At 35.1% G+C, this 17,698-nt stretch overlaps 1 protein-coding gene and 1 long non-coding RNA gene across 5 annotated transcripts; one reads left to right on the top strand and one right to left on the bottom strand.

Annotated features, from left to right (window-relative positions):
• Positions 1-3,454: 3,454 nt before the first annotated feature.
• On the bottom strand, positions 3,455-15,910 carry LOC149226763 (malate dehydrogenase, mitochondrial-like). Of its 4 annotated transcripts, none has more exons than XR_016247072.1 (4): positions 8,739-8,848; positions 8,316-8,377; positions 8,032-8,159; positions 3,455-3,675 (listed from the first exon to the last, which is right to left on the bottom strand). XR_016247072.1 is itself a non-coding variant. In XM_089375365.1 (3 exons), the coding sequence occupies exons 1-2, from the start codon at positions 15,853-15,855 to the stop codon at positions 6,658-6,660; spliced, it is 354 nt and encodes a 117-aa protein (XP_089231491.1). In that variant the 5' UTR covers positions 15,856-15,910; the 3' UTR covers positions 3,455-3,675; positions 6,568-6,657. The 4 variants fall into 4 exon arrangements, 2 of the variants coding, with proteins under 2 accessions (XP_089231491.1, XP_089231490.1); XR_016247071.1 differs by lacking the exon at positions 3,455-3,675 and adding an exon at positions 5,598-5,730; XM_089375365.1 differs by lacking the exons at positions 8,032-8,159; positions 8,316-8,377; positions 8,739-8,848 and adding exons at positions 6,568-6,741; positions 15,586-15,910.
• LOC149226764 (uncharacterized) lies at positions 11,469-12,184 on the top strand. Its single transcript, XR_016247070.1, has 2 exons — positions 11,469-11,790; positions 11,869-12,184. It is a non-coding gene; the product is annotated as an uncharacterized LOC149226764 (long non-coding RNA).
• Positions 15,911-17,698: the final 1,788 nt, after the last annotated feature.

Genomic DNA, 17,698 nt, shown 5'->3' with positions numbered 1-17,698 from the left:
CTTCATGTAGCTCGGAGCACAAACAACCAAATCAATGCACTACGAGGTAGCCAAGCAAGTGGAGTATAACTTATGTTTATCTCGAGTTTTGGGATCCAAGCCTCCCAGATTTTAGGGAAGCTATTGGGAGCTTCAGTTGTATAAGTAGAAAGTCCTAGGGCCTCATTAGGAAGTTCGTAAAATTTTCGAATTTTTGATGCAACTTTTCTCTAGTCAACTTCGAGATTACTTTTATTGACAATTTCATGTAATCATATTATTATTTTGATAATAAATATGAGATCCTTGTTGAGCTAGCACTAAGTTACCTTAGAGGGCTGAAGCTCTTGGGTTAGGGCCCAATCCAAGTAGCCATGGTCCTCTTGTTTTTATTTATACGCTTTGTTTCATTTTATGGATTAGTTGTTGTTAGGTAAATTTCTTTCTTGGTTAAGAATAGGTTGCTTCTGGTAATTTAGAAGGTTGTTTCCATTTGATTTTTCTATAGCAGGTTGAATAGTGATAGAAAGAACATACAAAAAGGCCATCAACAGATCCTTGGCCTCCTTTCCTCCCCTTGGGACCATGAACTAAGGCCAAGACCCTCCTACTGCGACAAAAACACAGATTTGCCTTCTCCATAGGATTTCTAGTGTTGCATTTTGTTAGAAGGTTAATGCTTTTCTTTAGATCTCTTTCACCATTCTCATGTCTTTCTTGCAATAATTTTCCTTCCATGCTTTCTCTCATTATAGCATTTCTCAGCATTTCTTTCCATAGCCCATAGTCTAGATTAGCTTGATACAAAATTCAGTTTTTTGATGTACTCAATTTCCTTGCTTGCTTGATCTCCTTGTTTGATTTTCAGGTCCTTTTGTAGAAAATCTCTTCTCATAGAACATCAGCCTACTATCCATCAAATTCTCTCCCTGATCTATAACCTATAGGTCGCCCAAGTTTCACCTCAAATCCACCTTAGCTTTCTGCGTTTTTCCATAGGATTTCTTCCTCTCTCCCGACCATCTTTTCCTCTCCTTGCAATCCTTGGTGACCCCTACGTGCCTTAGCACATCATCACAGCCTTGGCTACCCTTTCCACCCACTCTCACACCTTCAAAACCTTCAAAAAATCTCTCGGAATCCTCCTGTAGACCACCTGTAGATCCCCTGCAGCCTCTTGTAGATTTTCCTGTAGGCTTGTTTTTGAAGTCCAGTTGTGGGAAAAGCCTCCAGAAGGCCACCAGAGACCTCATAGGACCCATCCACACCATCCTACATATTCTAAAGTCCCAACAACGCCCTCCATCGCCACCTAATCGTTGTCACATTCACAATCAAATAAATTACATGCATGACAATTTCACATAGAAATACATAAAAATCCAAAAAGATGTTTTTTTCTCATTTACTTCTAGAAATACCTTGAGTAGATGTTGTTTACTTCATGAGTAGGTAATGGCATTCATTTCATGGTTTTTCATATCTCTTTTTCAAAAGTCACTACAACAAAACCAGCGATTTGCACCAGATTTAGCGCCAGATTTTAGTGCATTTTTTTTGTAATTGTGATGAGCAACCTGGCGCTAAATCTGGCTCTATTGTACAATTTTTAAAGCGTCCTTTTTTGCACCTGATTTTGCATCCTTTTTCACGCTAGATTTTGCATCATTTTTTACACCAAACTATGCATCATTTTTTGCATCAAATTTTGAACCAAGATTTGCATCTTATTTTATGATAGGTTTTGCTTCTAGTTTTGTGTCATTTTTTGCATCTATTTTTCATTCTCTTTTGCTTCCTATTTTGTGTCATTCTTTGCTTCCATTTTTGCACCATCATTTGCATCAAGTTTACACTGTATTTTGAATCCAATTTAACGTCTTTTTATGCATCCATTTTGTGTCAGTTTTTGCATCTAGTCTTACGCCAGGTTTTGTATCTAGTCTTACACTAGTTTTTGCTTCTATTTTTGCACCAGCTTTGGTGCCTATCTTTGCACCATGTGTTGAATTGATTTAGCACCAAATTTTGCATCGATTTTTGTGCCCATTTTTGCATCTTTTTTTGGACCATTTTTTACATCCACATTTACATTTGATTTGTCTCCATTTTTCCCATCTCATTTTGCACCATATTTTGCGTCCTTTGTTTCATCCAATTTTGCATCATTTTTAACACCATCTCTTGCATCTAATGTTACATCATTTTGAGCATCAAAATTTGCATTTATATTTGCATCTTATGTTGAGTCATGTGTTGTGTCCACATTTGCATCTTATTTTGTGTCTAATGGTACATTCAATTTAGAGCCATTTTTTACGTCTACTTTTGTATTTGTTTCTGCACCAAGTTTTGCATCCAATTTTAAGATACTTTATGCCCCTTTTTGCACCATTTTTTTGTGTCTACTTGTGTCCAATGTTGCACCATTATTTACACCGACTTTTTCATCCAATTTTGCATTTGTTTGGTGTCTAGTTTTACATCGTTTTCACCATCCAAATTTGCATCTTTTTTTGCCTCATTTTGTGTCCACATTTGCATATAATTTTGTGTCTGAGTTCGAGCCTAAATTTACATGTGATTAGGAATCATTTTTTACATCCAATATGGAATTCTTGGTTTCACCTTTTTTCAGCCCCATTTTGCATCTTGTTTTATGTCTTTTCTTACATCTTTTTTTTTCCTTTTTTGCACCCAAGTTTGCATCCCAAATTTACACCATTATTTGCATCATCATTTGGCATATTAATTTGTAACGTTTTTTGTTTCTTTTTAACGCTCAACTTTGCATCTTATTTTACATCTAGTTGTTGTCTTTTTTTGCATCTAATTTGGTGCCCATTTATGTGTCCTTGTTTTTGCCCAATTTGATATCTTTTTGTATGCCATGTTTTGTTCCCTTCTTTGTGTCAACTATTGCACAATTTTTCACTTCTAATTTAAAACACTTTGTATGTCAATTGTTTGCATTTTGTATTAATTCCTAGTTTAACATCCAATTTTACTTTCAATTTTTCACCCATGGTTACATCTGCATTTGACTTCTTATATAGAGTATATTTTTCTTTACATATATGACCCCCTTTATAGATTCATAGTGAAATATATGATAGTTTCTAAATATCATTAAAGCAGATATCACAATTCAAAATCATTTGTAAAGAAATTTAAGAGAAATTGACAACATCCATCCAAAAAAATAACAATGTGTCATTAACAATTTTCAAAACATGTATAAAATAGCAACATAATACTAATAAAATCAGTGTTATTTTTAATCAAAACAACTAAAATTGAAATATGATTAACAAATCAAAATATTCCATGAATATCGTTATTCTACGATAAATTAACAACATACATAAATCAAACTCATCGTATGATTACAAAATCAAAATGTCTCATTGATATAGGGTAAATTCACAACACCCATCTAAACATAACAATGTCATTCTACACAATAATTTCTTCATAAAAAAAAATGCATGTGCATGCCTAGCTACCACCACCAAGATCATCCTCATGATCATCTTGACCATCCTCATTACTCTGATCCACATCATCACCAACACCGCAACTATCATCATCATCTCCTCCTTCACCACCATCATCATCATCCTCATCCTCATCATCTCCTGATATATGTTGAACATAATTTGGATCATCGTCTTGGCAATCATTACCTATAGCATTCTGACAAAAAAATTCAATATTACATGTTAGTATTAATTACAAAACACAAAGCATGTTTTTGTTATACAATGTTAACCATAAAATGAGGTAAGATATAATATCTAATAGTACTAAAAAATAAAATGAAAATATGGTTTAAAAGTATATTGGAAATCCAACTAAGATTACATACCATAGAGTCCATCCAAACAACAAATTCAACCCATCTCTTTTGCTGCAACACCTCCTTTTCCAAATGATTTGGAGGTCTTCAGGGTAAAAATATATATCCCACGGTTTATATTTGGCTTTAAAAAACAGTAGAAAAAAAAAAATTGACAACACAGGAGCAAGATGAAAAAGGAATTGCATGTCTAAACATTTTGAAGTCTCAAAAATCATTCATCAACATAGAGAAGACTACAACACTACTCTTCACTTCCAAGTTTTCAACTAATGGATTTAACTGACCAGCAATGTTTTTTGCATGAACCATGCTCAAATGCTCAAGATGAGGTAATGAATGGATGCTATGCGCCTATCTGTGAATTGCAACCACAGGCATACATGTAAGTGCAAATTTGTAAATCTCATACCCAGATTTACCCATCATCAAGCACACAACCTTTGTGGGATCCATTTGACATATCTTATGTTTAAGAAGGAATAACATCCTTGGAGAGACTCATGGCTTTTCTTAGGGAAGGATCTTTGCATGCAGAATCTAGATTAACTCTGAAGATTTCAGTCAAACTAAGGTAAATGAAAGGCAAAAATCCATCGGTCAAACCTCACAGGTTAAAAGCACCCGCTGAGTTTCACACAAATGAGAAAGCCTAAGGGAAAATATTTGAGACATGCATGCTACATGATTTCATGTAGGATACGTACCTAAGCTTAAGGCAAAAGATTTGAGACATGCAAATGTATGATGTAAAAGATTCAGATAAAGAGAAAGAAGCTCCTTCATGCCATATTCTCACTGACAGTGAATCTCAGATTAGGTACTTATCAAGCATGAAATCATGTTGCATGCCAAGCATGAAATCATGAAGCACACACCATGATAAGATTATGTGACTCCAACTACTGCATCAAGATGAAAAATTCAGCACTCTAGATAGTCACATAAGAATAAAAAAATATTCAAAAGATATGAATGCATATTAGCCACTATAGAGGACCAAAACATAAACTTATGCCATAGACAGTGTGGCTGAACCTTTCCTTGCTTTTGCTTCAACAACTTCAGTTCCTCCATCCTGTGTGCACTTTGTCAAGGCTTTAATGTCCTCCTCAGACAATACAGAGTTTGGCTTTGGTGTTGCCTAAATTTTTTTATCAAAACAAAAAAGTGTTAGTTCCCTTTTTAACTGTATTGAAGGGTAGGTAATTATGATCTCATTTTATCTTTGATAAATTAATCTTCTAATATCCAAGAGTAAAGAACAAACTCAAGATGAGGATCCAACAAAGTCATATACATGTGAAAAAAGTGGAAGAATTGTAACACTCGCATGTCCACCTACAACAGGAACATCAACTTTTGCAGACAACATAGGATGACATCAACAACAAACATAAAACTGAGAATTGTATCTAATGTTAAAAAAAGCATGATGTTTGTAAGATCCTGCAACATATCATGTATTGGGTCTAGCCCAGATGGTTGTGTGCAAAGACTGTTATCCTTCCCACCCGGGTTCAATTCCCTCAAGTGACATCTTTAGATGACTATATTTCTGATGGCCTTGAGCCCTATGATACCATCCTTGAAATGAGGAGAAGTGCTTGGCATGTTTGCCCAGGATGCATATTTCATGATTAAATTATAAAAAATAAAAATATTTTACAGAATACTAAATATTTGAGAGTAGCTAAGCATAACAAGCCAGAATTTTAAATACCTTCAACAGGAACTCCTACTTTTGAAGCATAGAACGTCTTTGCACGGACAACATCAAGAGTAGTAACACCAAAGAGTTTCTTTTCATTATAGGTCCCTGCCTTCTTAAAAACCTCAGCAGCTATTGGTACAGTAGAATTTACAGGATTGCTGATGATATTTACAATTGCCTGCCATGGATATCAAGTCCTCAGCAATGCCATAAAAACCAATTCTAGATGATTTCTTGAATCCAAATATACCATTCCTGATAGAAGGAAAACATTATCCAGTACACTCTCCCCCCTCTCCATATCTCTATCTATATAATATGTAACAATATACTATACATACTGTACACACACACCAGTACATGAACAAAACAAATAATTGTGAAACATACTTCTTTATCTATTAACTTGCCACACTAATGGTAGTACATACTGATTGTATGTAATATATAATGTTCTAGAGGATACCTCGTGATCAAGTGGATTTGTGCACAGTTAAATAGAAGACCAAGGATATTTTTTATATTGATATTCATATGCCAATTTTCTCAAAAGTCCAAAAGCTAAGTTACTAACTACAAGAGGAGAAACAAGAATAATAGGGCTTTAACAGTGGCTGCAAACTTGCATTAGACTACACAGCTAAGTACTCTTAAGTTCATTTCAATTAGTATTTCCTTCTTATGGGAAAAAGTTAGCTGCAATTTGTCTAAATAAAGAGTCAATAATGAGTCAATCACCTATTCGTTTGACTCAAAGAAGTCTTCAAGCTTCATTAACCTCTCCAGTAGAATTGATTATATACAAGAACAGTATGTAAATCTAGATCAACAACTTGCTTAAAGATTCTTGCAAATATGTATTTGTATATATTGCCATCTCTATAGATATCAAACATACAAAGCCTTCGACAAAGAAACTTACAATGAACATCATGCTTATTCCTATGAAATAGTCAATAAGAAAATTGCATGAAAACAAAAACTTCAAAGAAGATCATAAATCATGACAACTTACCTCTGGGCAGTATTTTGCAATTGCAGAGCAAAGAGATTTAACAATCCCTGCATTGATGTTGAAGAGATCATCACGGGTCATGCCAGGTTTTCAAGGCACACCAGCAGGAATGATCACAACATCTGCATTCTCCAATGCCATGCCAAGTTGTTCCTCTCCCATATATTCTGCAACCTGTACCCAGGTCACACTACTGTGAATTACTGACAAGGTCGTGACACAAGCATGATAAAATAAATATGGCAGTACCAAATTAAATGATAAATATGTAGACCAAGCCTAAGCCTGGTATAAGGCCTGGTTCCTTTAAAAAAATAGGCGCTTACCAACATAAATAAATTATCTGACCATGGACAATATCAGAAACGTAAAATCAAGGAACTAATAACAGGTAAAACACTAACGAAAAGTAGATCCTACCAAGTGGGTCATCGTACGATCGATCCCAATGGAGATCCCTTGAAACTAAAGTCAAAACATCTCTATCGTTCGCAGAGAGAACAGATCCAGCATACAGAGAACGAAAAAAACACGGTAGGAAAAATATATATCCCATGGTTTATATTTGGCCTTAAAAAACAGTAGAAAAAAAAAAAAAATTGAGAACACAGGAGCAAGATGAAAAAGGAATTTCATGTCTAAACATTTTGAAGTCTCAAAAAGCATTCATCAACATAGAGAAGACTACAACACTACTCTTCACTCCCAAGTTTTCAACTAATGGATTTAACTGACCAGCAATGTTTTTTGCATGAACCATGCTCAAATGCTCAATATGAGGTAATGAATGGATGCTATGCACCTATCTGTGAATTGCAACCACAGTCATACATGTAAGTGCAAATTTGTAAATCTCATACCCAGATTTACCCATCATCAAGAACACAACTTTTGCGGGATCCATTTGACATATCTTATGTTTAAGAAGGAATAACATCCTTGAAGAGACTCATGGCTTTTCTTAGGGAAGGATCTTTGCATGCAGAATCTAGTTTAACTCTGAACATTTCAATCAAACTAAGGTAAATGAAAGGCAACAATCCATTGGTCAAACCTCACAGGTTAAAAGCACCCGCTGAGTTTCACACAAATGAGAAAGCCTAAGGGAAAAGATTTGAGACATGCATGCTACATGATTTCATGTAGGATACGTACCTAAGCTTAAGGCAAAAGATTTGAGACATGCAAATGTATGAAGTACAAGATTTAGATAAAGAGAAAGAAGCTCCTTCATGCCATATTCTTACTGACAGTGAATCTCAGATTAGGTACTTATCAAGCATGAAATCATGTTGCATGCCAAGCATGAAATCATGAAGCACACACCATGATAAGATTATCTGACTCCAACTACTGCATCAAGATGAAAAATTCAGCACTCTAGACAGTCACATAAGAATAAAAAAACATTCAAAAGATATGAATGCATATTAGCCACTATAGAGGACCAAAACATAAACTTACGCCATAGACAGTGTGGCTGAACCTTTCCCTGCTTTTGCTTCAACAACTTCAGTTCCTCCATCCTGTGTGCGCTTTGTCAAGGCTTTAATGTCCTCCTCAGACAATACAGAGTTTGGCTTTGGTGTTGCCTAAAAAAAATTATCAGAACAAAAAAGTGTTAGTTCCCTTTTTAACTGTATTGAAGGGTAGGTAATTATGATCTCATTTTATCTTTGATAAATTAATCTTCTAATATCCAAGAGTAAAGAACAAACTCAAGATGAGGATCCAACAAAGTCATATACATGTGAAAAAAGTGGAAGAATTGTAACACCCGCATGTCCACCTACAACAGGAACATCAACTTCTGCAGACAACATAGGATGACATCAACAACAAACATAAAACTGAGAATTGTATCTAATGTTAAAAAAAGCATGATGTTGGTAAGATCCTGCAGCATATCATGTATTGGGTCTAGCCCAGATGGTTGTGTGCAAAGACTGTTATCCTTCCCACCCGGGTTCAATTCCCTCAAGTGACATCTTGAGCTGACTATATTTCTGATGGCCTTGAGCCCTATGATACCATCCTTGAAATGAGGAGAAGTGCCTGGCATGTTTGCCCAGGATGCATATTTCATGATTAAATTATAAAAAATAAAAATATTTTACAGAATACTAAATATTTGAGAGTAGCTAAGCATAACAAGCCAGAATTTTAAATACCTTCAACAGGAACTCCTGCTTTTGAAGCATAGAACGTCTTTGCGCGGACAACATCAAGAGTAGTAACACCAAAGAGTTTCTTTTAATTATAGGTCCCTACCTTCTTAAAAACCTCAGCAGCTATTGGTACAGTAGAATTTACAGCATTGCTGATGATATTTACAATTGCCTGCCATGGATATCAAGTCCTCAGCAATTCCATAAAAACCAATTCTAGATGATTTCTTGAATCCAAATATACCATTCCTGATAGAAGGAAAACATTATCCAGTACACTCTCCCCCCTCTCCATATCTCTATCTATATAATATGTAACAATATACTAGCCTTGGACTCACCAACATCCCTTCAGATTAAGGGGGGGAATGTTGACACCTAATCATGGGGATTTGGGTGAGCAGTTGTAAATAGTGTAAATAATAAGTAATGGAAAAGGAAGAGCCATCAGGAGATGAATCCCAAGAGTCACTCCCTCATGTATATAACTATGAGCAATCTAAGTGAATAAACAGATCTCATTTTGAGGAGTTACTCCTGGCCTGACAATTACATTTACAAGTGATTTGCAAATTTGAGAGAGATTTTCCCAAGTGAGGATTGAGAGAATCAAAGGCTGAAGAGAAGGAAAAGTTTGCAGCTGAAAATTTCAAGGAAGAAAACTCAGTGGAGGTTGAGACCATACGAGTTGTTGAGCATTAGAATTTGTAGAGGGTCGAGATCTATCTCTAGGAGAGTCACACAAGCTGAGGACATGCACACAGAGGCTGCACAGTGCACGTGTGATGGCTAAGATAAATTTGGCTTGCTCAGGGTCTGCACACATGACAACTAGGAGAGAGGGATGCCGCATGGGTGCAGATCCAGAGTTTTCAGGGAGCCAAATTTCCAGGTTCCATTTGCTGTAAAAAAATTGTATTTCTCTATGAGCCATTTTCCTTGTAACAGAGCTCTTGTTTGTTGTGAGAAATAAAAGTGATAGATAAATTGTAGGTTTTATAATTTCTTTTGTGTGATTGATTTTCTACTTGTGTTTCTGCTATCAATTTTTGGTGTACCAGTGTATTTTCATTCAGCGTTTTCAGCAAATTATTTACTGGTTTAAATAAATCTCTGAGTCGTAAAAATTGCTTGGGATATAAATCATATATGTTAATCAAAATTTTTACTAGAGAATGAGTGTCACAACAGTGAAGGTACACCTTCATTATTTGTTTTAATGTTATATGAACAAAAAAATGGAATTAAGCCCGTGGTCCCCAGGGTGCAGAAGAATTTCCAACCAAGCAATTTTTTGCATGAAAATGAATGTCCCCAGGGTGCAGAAGAATTTCCAACCAAGCAATTTTTTGCATGAAAATGGATGTGTGAATGTAATCAATAGCCTCAATGTAGCAAAGGAGATCAGAGTCACAGGCAGGGAGAGTGGAATTTCAGATAGGAGATACAGCCCACAAGAGTGTGAAGACAGATGGCAATGAAAATAGAATGGGTACATAGAGAACCCCAGTTTGCATCTGCTAAGTGAAATCCTTTGAGAGTAGTAGTCTAGATTCTTGTCAATTAAAGTGAAATTCTTTGGGAACGGTAGTCTAGTTCAGAGGCTGCGGATCTGGATTTTTTTCCCTTTCTTCACAATGGAAGGTTCTTCAGCACAGAGTGAGAGTTGGTACATGTCGAAGTTGGTGAAACAGGTCGAGTGCTACGGTGAGACAGTGGAGTACATTGGATAAGGTTCCTAATGCATGAACCATAGTTTCCCATGGGCTGACTCCATTGAAGAAAAGAGAGACAATGAGGAATGATGCTCTTTACAGGATCTGGTAGATCATATACAAGTAGAGAATCATGGAGCTAATAGGGTTCGATAATTGATACCACTATTAGGGATACACTAGATTTGGATGCCTTTCATTAAGCTTAAAACCATATTTAATACAATAGATGCATGACTTTTGGTTTCAATTGCCAAGAGGTTTTCCTATCTTCTCACATTTCTATCTGTTCATATTCCTAATTTACAATGGAAAAATTCCCGTAGGATTACATGTCTGAGATTATTGGACTGATGTCCAACATTTTTGGATGGATTTCTTTCAGAATTAAAGCACATTGTGAAGATGTTGCTACGTAGAAACTACATCTATTTCATGAAGCATGTTAGTATTTCCTTTGTTTACAAATTTTGTTAACCCTTAAATTACAATTTCATGTTTTTTTTGTAATATTTCCACCTCTTGTATATCCTATTATATATATTTTCATCTTTTATTAGTGTTAATATTCCTTCTATACACTCAGTTCTGGTGAGTTGCCAACAATGTACTGAATTGTAGATTCCTAGCTACATTTAAGTTTACTGCGTTTACACCCTAGAAGTACTTTACAGTTAATGTTTTTATTTATTTCTTTTTTAGGTTCTTTGCATAGTTGATGAATTGACATAAATTTTATCTTTGGACTTGGATAGTTTGATGGTTTCAGTGTCTGGATAAATTATGGGTTTTGCTTTCAGAACTTCGGCACATTGTGAAGATTCCGTACTTGAACCTTATTTCATTCATTTCATTAAGCATGTTATTATTTCCTTCATCAGATGGTGAGTGTAAAGAACATGGTCAAACACAGATCGTTGAGTCATGACTCATATAGTAAGGCCTATCCTTGTTCTAGACTCTAGCATGTCTTTAACATGATGAGACGGTTGCAGCTGATACCAAGTTTTTCTTTTGACAATCTTTATCCATTTGTATGCTTTGAAATGCTTCCTCCGTAAAAATTTACCAAGATCTGCTGTGGTTAGGGATTGAAAACAAGCTTCAATCCAAATGAGGAAATGACCTGGAAATGTGCAAATTTCTGATGATGTGGGTTATAGACCACCTGGAAAATTTTATTTAGTTCATGTTCTTACATGTTTTGGAGTGCTTGTAGCAACCTACTAGTTTAGTAACATTGAGGGATTTGTCTGCTGAATTATGCAGGGGAACAAGCGTACACCAGACAAATTTGTTGGGAGGGAGGCATATGTAACGTCTCATTGCCTGAATGGATGGTAAGTTGAAATGTTGTTTTACGTCCAATATTCAAGGGTTCGTAACCAAAAAATCCTAAATTAAAATGCTGCATCTAGGTACTTACTTCGAGTACTCGATACCGGTGAAAGTGTCCGCCTTCAGTACCGCTCACTCCAGAAATTAATGCCTCAGCACAATGGAGTCACTGGAGACCATCTTCAGTCACAACAGTTGATAACAAATAACAGCTGAGGAAGTGAAAGCTCAAAGTAGTGTTGAGGATTGGGTTGACGTATTTTCCATGGATGAGGTGGGAAGGTTCTCCTAATTTTAGCAATATCGAGCCTTGTTAATTGTATATACAAGGTGATGTGCCTGGCTTGCTTAGTTCCAGTTTTAGGCACTGTCACGTTTTCTGTGCAGTGCGATCAATCTTCTTGACCAAGTTGGGAAAATGCCAATCAGGGCAAAGCCTTTTTATAATATTTAGAAGTCTGGACTAGTTAATTGATCGGAACATCTTTGCAAGATGTCATGGAGCAACAGGACATTTGGGCGGATGTGTGTGGTTGGAATCATTGTCATGATTACTTTCTGCCAGTCCTGCCTGTTCTTGGCTTTCTAGTGAGAACGAGGACTGGACACTCTGACAGCTTTGAGGATTGTTTGGTCACCGGTTAGGGCCAAAAATCGGGCAAATGCAGAGGCTGACCGGGTTTTTAGGCCGGTTCAGACCGGCCAGCTAGCTAACCGGCCGGTTTGACCGGTTACCGGTTTTTCTGAGCGGTTTTTAAAACTATGACTATACATACTGTACACACACACCAGTACATGAACAAAACAAATAATTGTGAAACATACTTCTTTATCTATTAACTTGCCACACTAATGGTAGTACATATTGATTGTATGTAATATATAATGTTATAGAGGATACCTCGTGATCAAGTGGATTTGTGCACAATTAAATAGAAGACCAAGGATATTTTTTATATTGATATTCATATGCCAATTTTCTCAAAAGTCCAAAAGCTAAGTTACTAACTACAAGAGGAGAAACAAGAATAACAGGGCTTTAATAGTGGCTGCAAACTTGCATTGGACTACACAGCTAATTACTCTTAAGTTCATTTCAATTAGTATTTCCTTCTTATGGGAAAAATTTAGCTGCAATTTGTCTAAATAAAGAGTCAATAATGAGTCAATCACCTATTCGTTTGACTCAAAGATGTCTTCAAGCTTCGTTAACCTCTCCAGTAGAATTGATTATATACAAGAACATTATGTAAATCTAGATCAACAACTTGCTTAAAGATTCTTGCAAATATGTATTTGTATATATTGCCATCTCTATAGATCTCAAACATACAAAGCCTTCGACAAAGCAACATACAATGAACGTCATGCTTATTCCTATGAAATAGTCAATAAGAAAATCGCATGAAAACAAAAACCTCAAAGAAGATCATAAATCATGACAACTTACGTCTGGGCAGTATTTTGCAATTACAGAGCAAAGAGATTTAACAATTCCTGCATTGATGTTGAAGAGATCATCACGGGTCATGCCAGGTTTTCGAGGCACACCAGCAGGAATGATCACAACATCTGCATTCTCCAATGCCGTGCCAAGTTGTTCCTCTCCCATATATCCTGCAACTTGCACCCAGGTCACACTGTTGTGAATTACTGACAAGGTCGTGACACAAGCATGATAAAATCAATATGGCAGTACCAAATTAAATGATAAATATGTAGACCAAAAACTAAGAAAAGAAATTATTATCGCAAAATTCCAAAAGAAGTAAAACTTGTTATCCTTGTTCCATGACCCAAGCAATGGTATGTCCTCCTCATAGTGAACAAGAATAGGATTATTTGTATTCTATAGTAAAATCCACCTTTTGGCTTTTTCCGAGGAGAGAGAGCACCAAAAGCAATGATTATGCTCGTAGGAGATTGAAGAACTATACCAACCCACATTTCAATCAGGGTATAATCTTGTCCAATCCAAGTATACGACATTTCAATCAGGGTATAGTCTTATCCAATCCAGGTATAAAAGTGATGCTGTGATAAATAATTAGCATCTCACAAGCCACTTTAGGGAGTTTATTCAACCTTAGTTTAATTTACGTTGCGAAGACTATTTTGATTTAATGTACTCATGGATAAAGAGGCAAATCTAAACGACCCCAAAAAGGTTGGATATAGAGGCAAATCCAATATGCAGAGGGTCATCAATTCAATACTCACAAAATAACAAATTGGCAATGAAATGAGACTATTCTAACTTCTAAGTAATCATTAGGCCAAGTATGACTTAGATCCATCAGATCAAAAAGTCCTATTAAGCAGAGGCATATGATCTAGCCGTGGATTCTGCTAAAAATATAGATGCACTTTTCATCAAAAAAATATGAACTACCTCGTCCATTGGGCTGTGGTTTAGTGGCAAGTTGTAGGGTGCTTGTCATGAGGATGACCCAGGTTCAAAACCCAGGAGGCATATTCCCATGATAATGCGGCTGCCCATGTCATTCCAAAATATGAAGTCGGGTTAACGTGATAAACACCAATTCAATGATAATGCAGAGGTGCCGTTAATGATGACCCCTGTGCTATTGAGGTTTGCACAGATGAGCCCACCTGCAAGTCATGCGTGACTTTGATGAATAGATGCAATTAAGGTGTTTCACCCAGGCCAGTCAAAAGGCCTTGACCAAACAAAAACAATAATAGTGAGCCCAACCTCAATTTCAACCTTCTCCTATCAATAGCAAATACTACTACTGCTAATAATAATAATAATAAGCACAACCCAAATTTCAATCTAGCCATAAATGTCAGGCAGATTGTAGTCAAGTAGTTAAATCATAGCACTTTCAGTGCCCTCTTAGAAGTATGTTGCGGCATTATCTCACCATCGGAGTTAACTACCATATTGAGATTCAACAGACAAGATCAGGTGCAAATCCTGCATGAAATTGGTGGAATAGAGATTCTATGTTTGTAGCATCTACAATGAGGGCAAAACCCACTATGTTAACAGAAAGACATTTGCCAACAAGAAAACAATCAAAAATAATAATAATGTAGCCCTCAATATCTGCCTCTTTTGAAATGGCCCAAAGAATGTCAGGCATAGTCAAATCCAATATTCACGGTGTACAATACAATCGTTTTAGAATGACAATGCGATGGGCGTTTCTTCAATGGATTGTTGGGCCAAATGTCACCTAGATCCATAAAATTAAAAACCCTAATCGAGTAGGTGCACATGATGCAGCCATGGATTTCCACGAAATAAATATCTAGGTGCTTTTTTTCATCAATCAAAATATGCACAAACACATTTACAAACTCACCATGAAAGTGAATTGAGTTGACCATTAATGTGAATTGGGTTGTGTTTAAGAAATTAAATCATTGCGCTTTCAGGGCTCAAACCCACGTTCAAAATCCTCGGAAGGCATATTTCCTGCAAAAATGTGGCCAAAAGAATAAATTCCACATTCGAAGAATCCCAGAGACCTTGAAAGGTTATAGCAGTGGAGTCTAAGCCTGGTATAAGGCCTAGTTCCTTTAAAAAAATAGGCGCTTACCAAAATAAATAAATTATCTGACCATGGACAATATCAGAAACGTAAAATCAAAGAACTAATAACAGGTAAAACACTAACGAAAAGTAGATCCTACCAAGTGGGTCGTCGTACGATCAATCCCAATGGAGATCCCTTGAAACTAAAATCAAAAAATCTCTATCGTTCGCAGAGATAACAGATCCAGCATACAGAGAACGAAAAAAACGCGGTAGGAAAAGAGGAACCCACCTCAGCACGGCTGTTGATGTGGCCGACATCTGCAGCCACACCTGGAGTGCCAGCGATATCATAGAGCGCCACCTTTGACACCAGAGGATTGAGTTTCATCAGAAGAGCCAATGGCTGCCCGATACCCCCAGCAGCTCCCAACACAACAACCTTGCGTGGCGGACTTCCACCACTCGAATAAAACCTTCTCGGCATAACATTAGTTTTGAAAGAAGAAGATGATGCATTCTTCAGTGCAGATCCCACCAATCGTCGCATTGCAGAACTCATTTTTGCCGCTGGTAACACTGAAAGAATGCAAGCTGAAGGCAGATGAAGAAGAAGGGAGAGATTCCAGAGCTTAAAGGTCGAACCAATGGAGACGTGTGGATACGACTTTGTTAAAAGGGATTTTAAAGCCTCACGATACTATGCAGGGCTTTGGTTTAATCTATTTTATTGCGAAATTCTTAGTTATTGACAATCAGACAGCTCGTGATAGAAATCCCTCTTTTGGGGGGACGAGGTTCGGGAATGGAACATCATTTGATCGAAATTTTCAGTTGGTCAAATGTTAATTAAGTTATTATAAAATAGAGATATTTTTTATTTTATTTTTTTAAATAAATTTATGATTACTAATATAATTTAAATATATTAATTTAATTTATATAATAATTATTATATTAATTAATTATTATTATAATATTTAATTATTATTATATAATAATAATTAATTAATTATTATATAATAATTGATTATTATTATATTAATATTATATTAATCTATATATTACTTATTATATTAATTAATATTTGTATTATTATATTAGCTATCTATAAATATTAATTATTTATATTTACTAATATGATTTAAATTTATTAATTAGTTAATATAGTTTAAATATATTATTTAGTTAATTATTATATTAGTTAACTATAAATATTAATCATTTATAATTACCAATATGATTTAAATATATTAATTTAATTAATAATTATTATTATAATATTTAATTATTATTATTATTATATAATAATTAATTATTTATTATATAATAATTGATTATTATTATATTAATTTATATAATAGTTATTTCATTAATTAATGTATGAATTATTATATTAATTTATTTTAAATATTAATTATTTATAATAATTAATATGAAATAAAAATGAAATTATATAAAATTAAAGATTCTAGTCGACAACGTGTTCTTCCTTGAAAATTTCTTCCTCATTAGTATTTATTCTGCCTTATTGCTATTCTTTTATCATCATTCTTCAACCCTGATGATGGATCCCACTTGGGATTTGAAACGTTGGTATAAAAATGTTCATACTGTGGATTCTCTGATCACTGATTCAAAAGACACAAACCACAGATCTCTTAAATCCAAATTTAATAATATTAGGAGATTTTTATCAAACTCTGGTTAGGGGTCAGACTAGTTTACAATGTATTTAAACATTGCAAATCTCGGTGTGTTTAAAAGGAAAGTGTTTTTTTTTTCAGGGGTGTTAGTTATTTATGGAATATGTCATATTGTGGATATTTTGATTGATATTGGACCATTTTAGTTGTTTGTTATGTATGTCGAATAGTCCAATCCCAAGGAATCCTCGAAAGTGGTGAATCTTTGCAGAGAATCTTTAAAAGTGGTGAATATGATGTTAGGGTGTTTTTTAAAATGGAGTGATAATTGAGATAGCTATATATTTTAAAAGAATATGTTTTTAGGGGTTATAAGAGTGTGAAGGACCATTTTTCATTCTAGGGAAAGGGAAAGGTTTATATTTAGGGATTAGGATAGTTTTTAATTTTTATTTCAAGGTAATAAAATCATTGAGGAAAGATATTATAAAAATATAATTGTTGATGGAGATTTTTAATGATAATTAAATCTTTTTATAAAGGTATAAGGTAGGGTTAAAGAATGTTGTTATAAATAGTTTACAGGATAAATAAAGAGATAGTATTGTTTGAAAGAATGGAGTTATTTCATGCGCTTAGCGCAGTAAAAAACAAGGTAGTTGGGTTAATGTAGCAAGTAAGTTAGATAAACGAGTATTTTAAAATAAAATCCGGTAAGTAAGGTGATTAATCCCATAAGAGTTCAGCCTTGAGCTAATA

The sequence above is a fragment of the Pinus tabuliformis genome, chromosome J (assembly GCF_031772625.1).
Source record: "Pinus tabuliformis cultivar Carrire ecotype Pingquan chromosome J, CPIR1, whole genome shotgun sequence".
NCBI lineage: Eukaryota > Viridiplantae > Streptophyta > Pinopsida > Pinales > Pinaceae > Pinus > Pinus tabuliformis.
The sequence above is the reverse complement of the archived record's forward strand: the minus strand, read 5'-3'. Positions and strand labels throughout refer to the sequence as shown.

What these genes read in the sequence shown, in the direction of transcription:
- LOC149226763 (XM_089375365.1), bottom strand. Translation starts at nt 15,855, where the DNA reads ATGAGTTCTGCAATGCGACGATTGGTGGGATCTGCACTGAAGAATGCA. An exon ending in ACATCAACAGCCGTGCTGAG is followed by an intron (nt 6,742 to 15,585) that starts GTGGGTTCCTCT and finishes ACCTGGGTACAG; the next exon opens with GTTGCAGAATATATGGGAGA.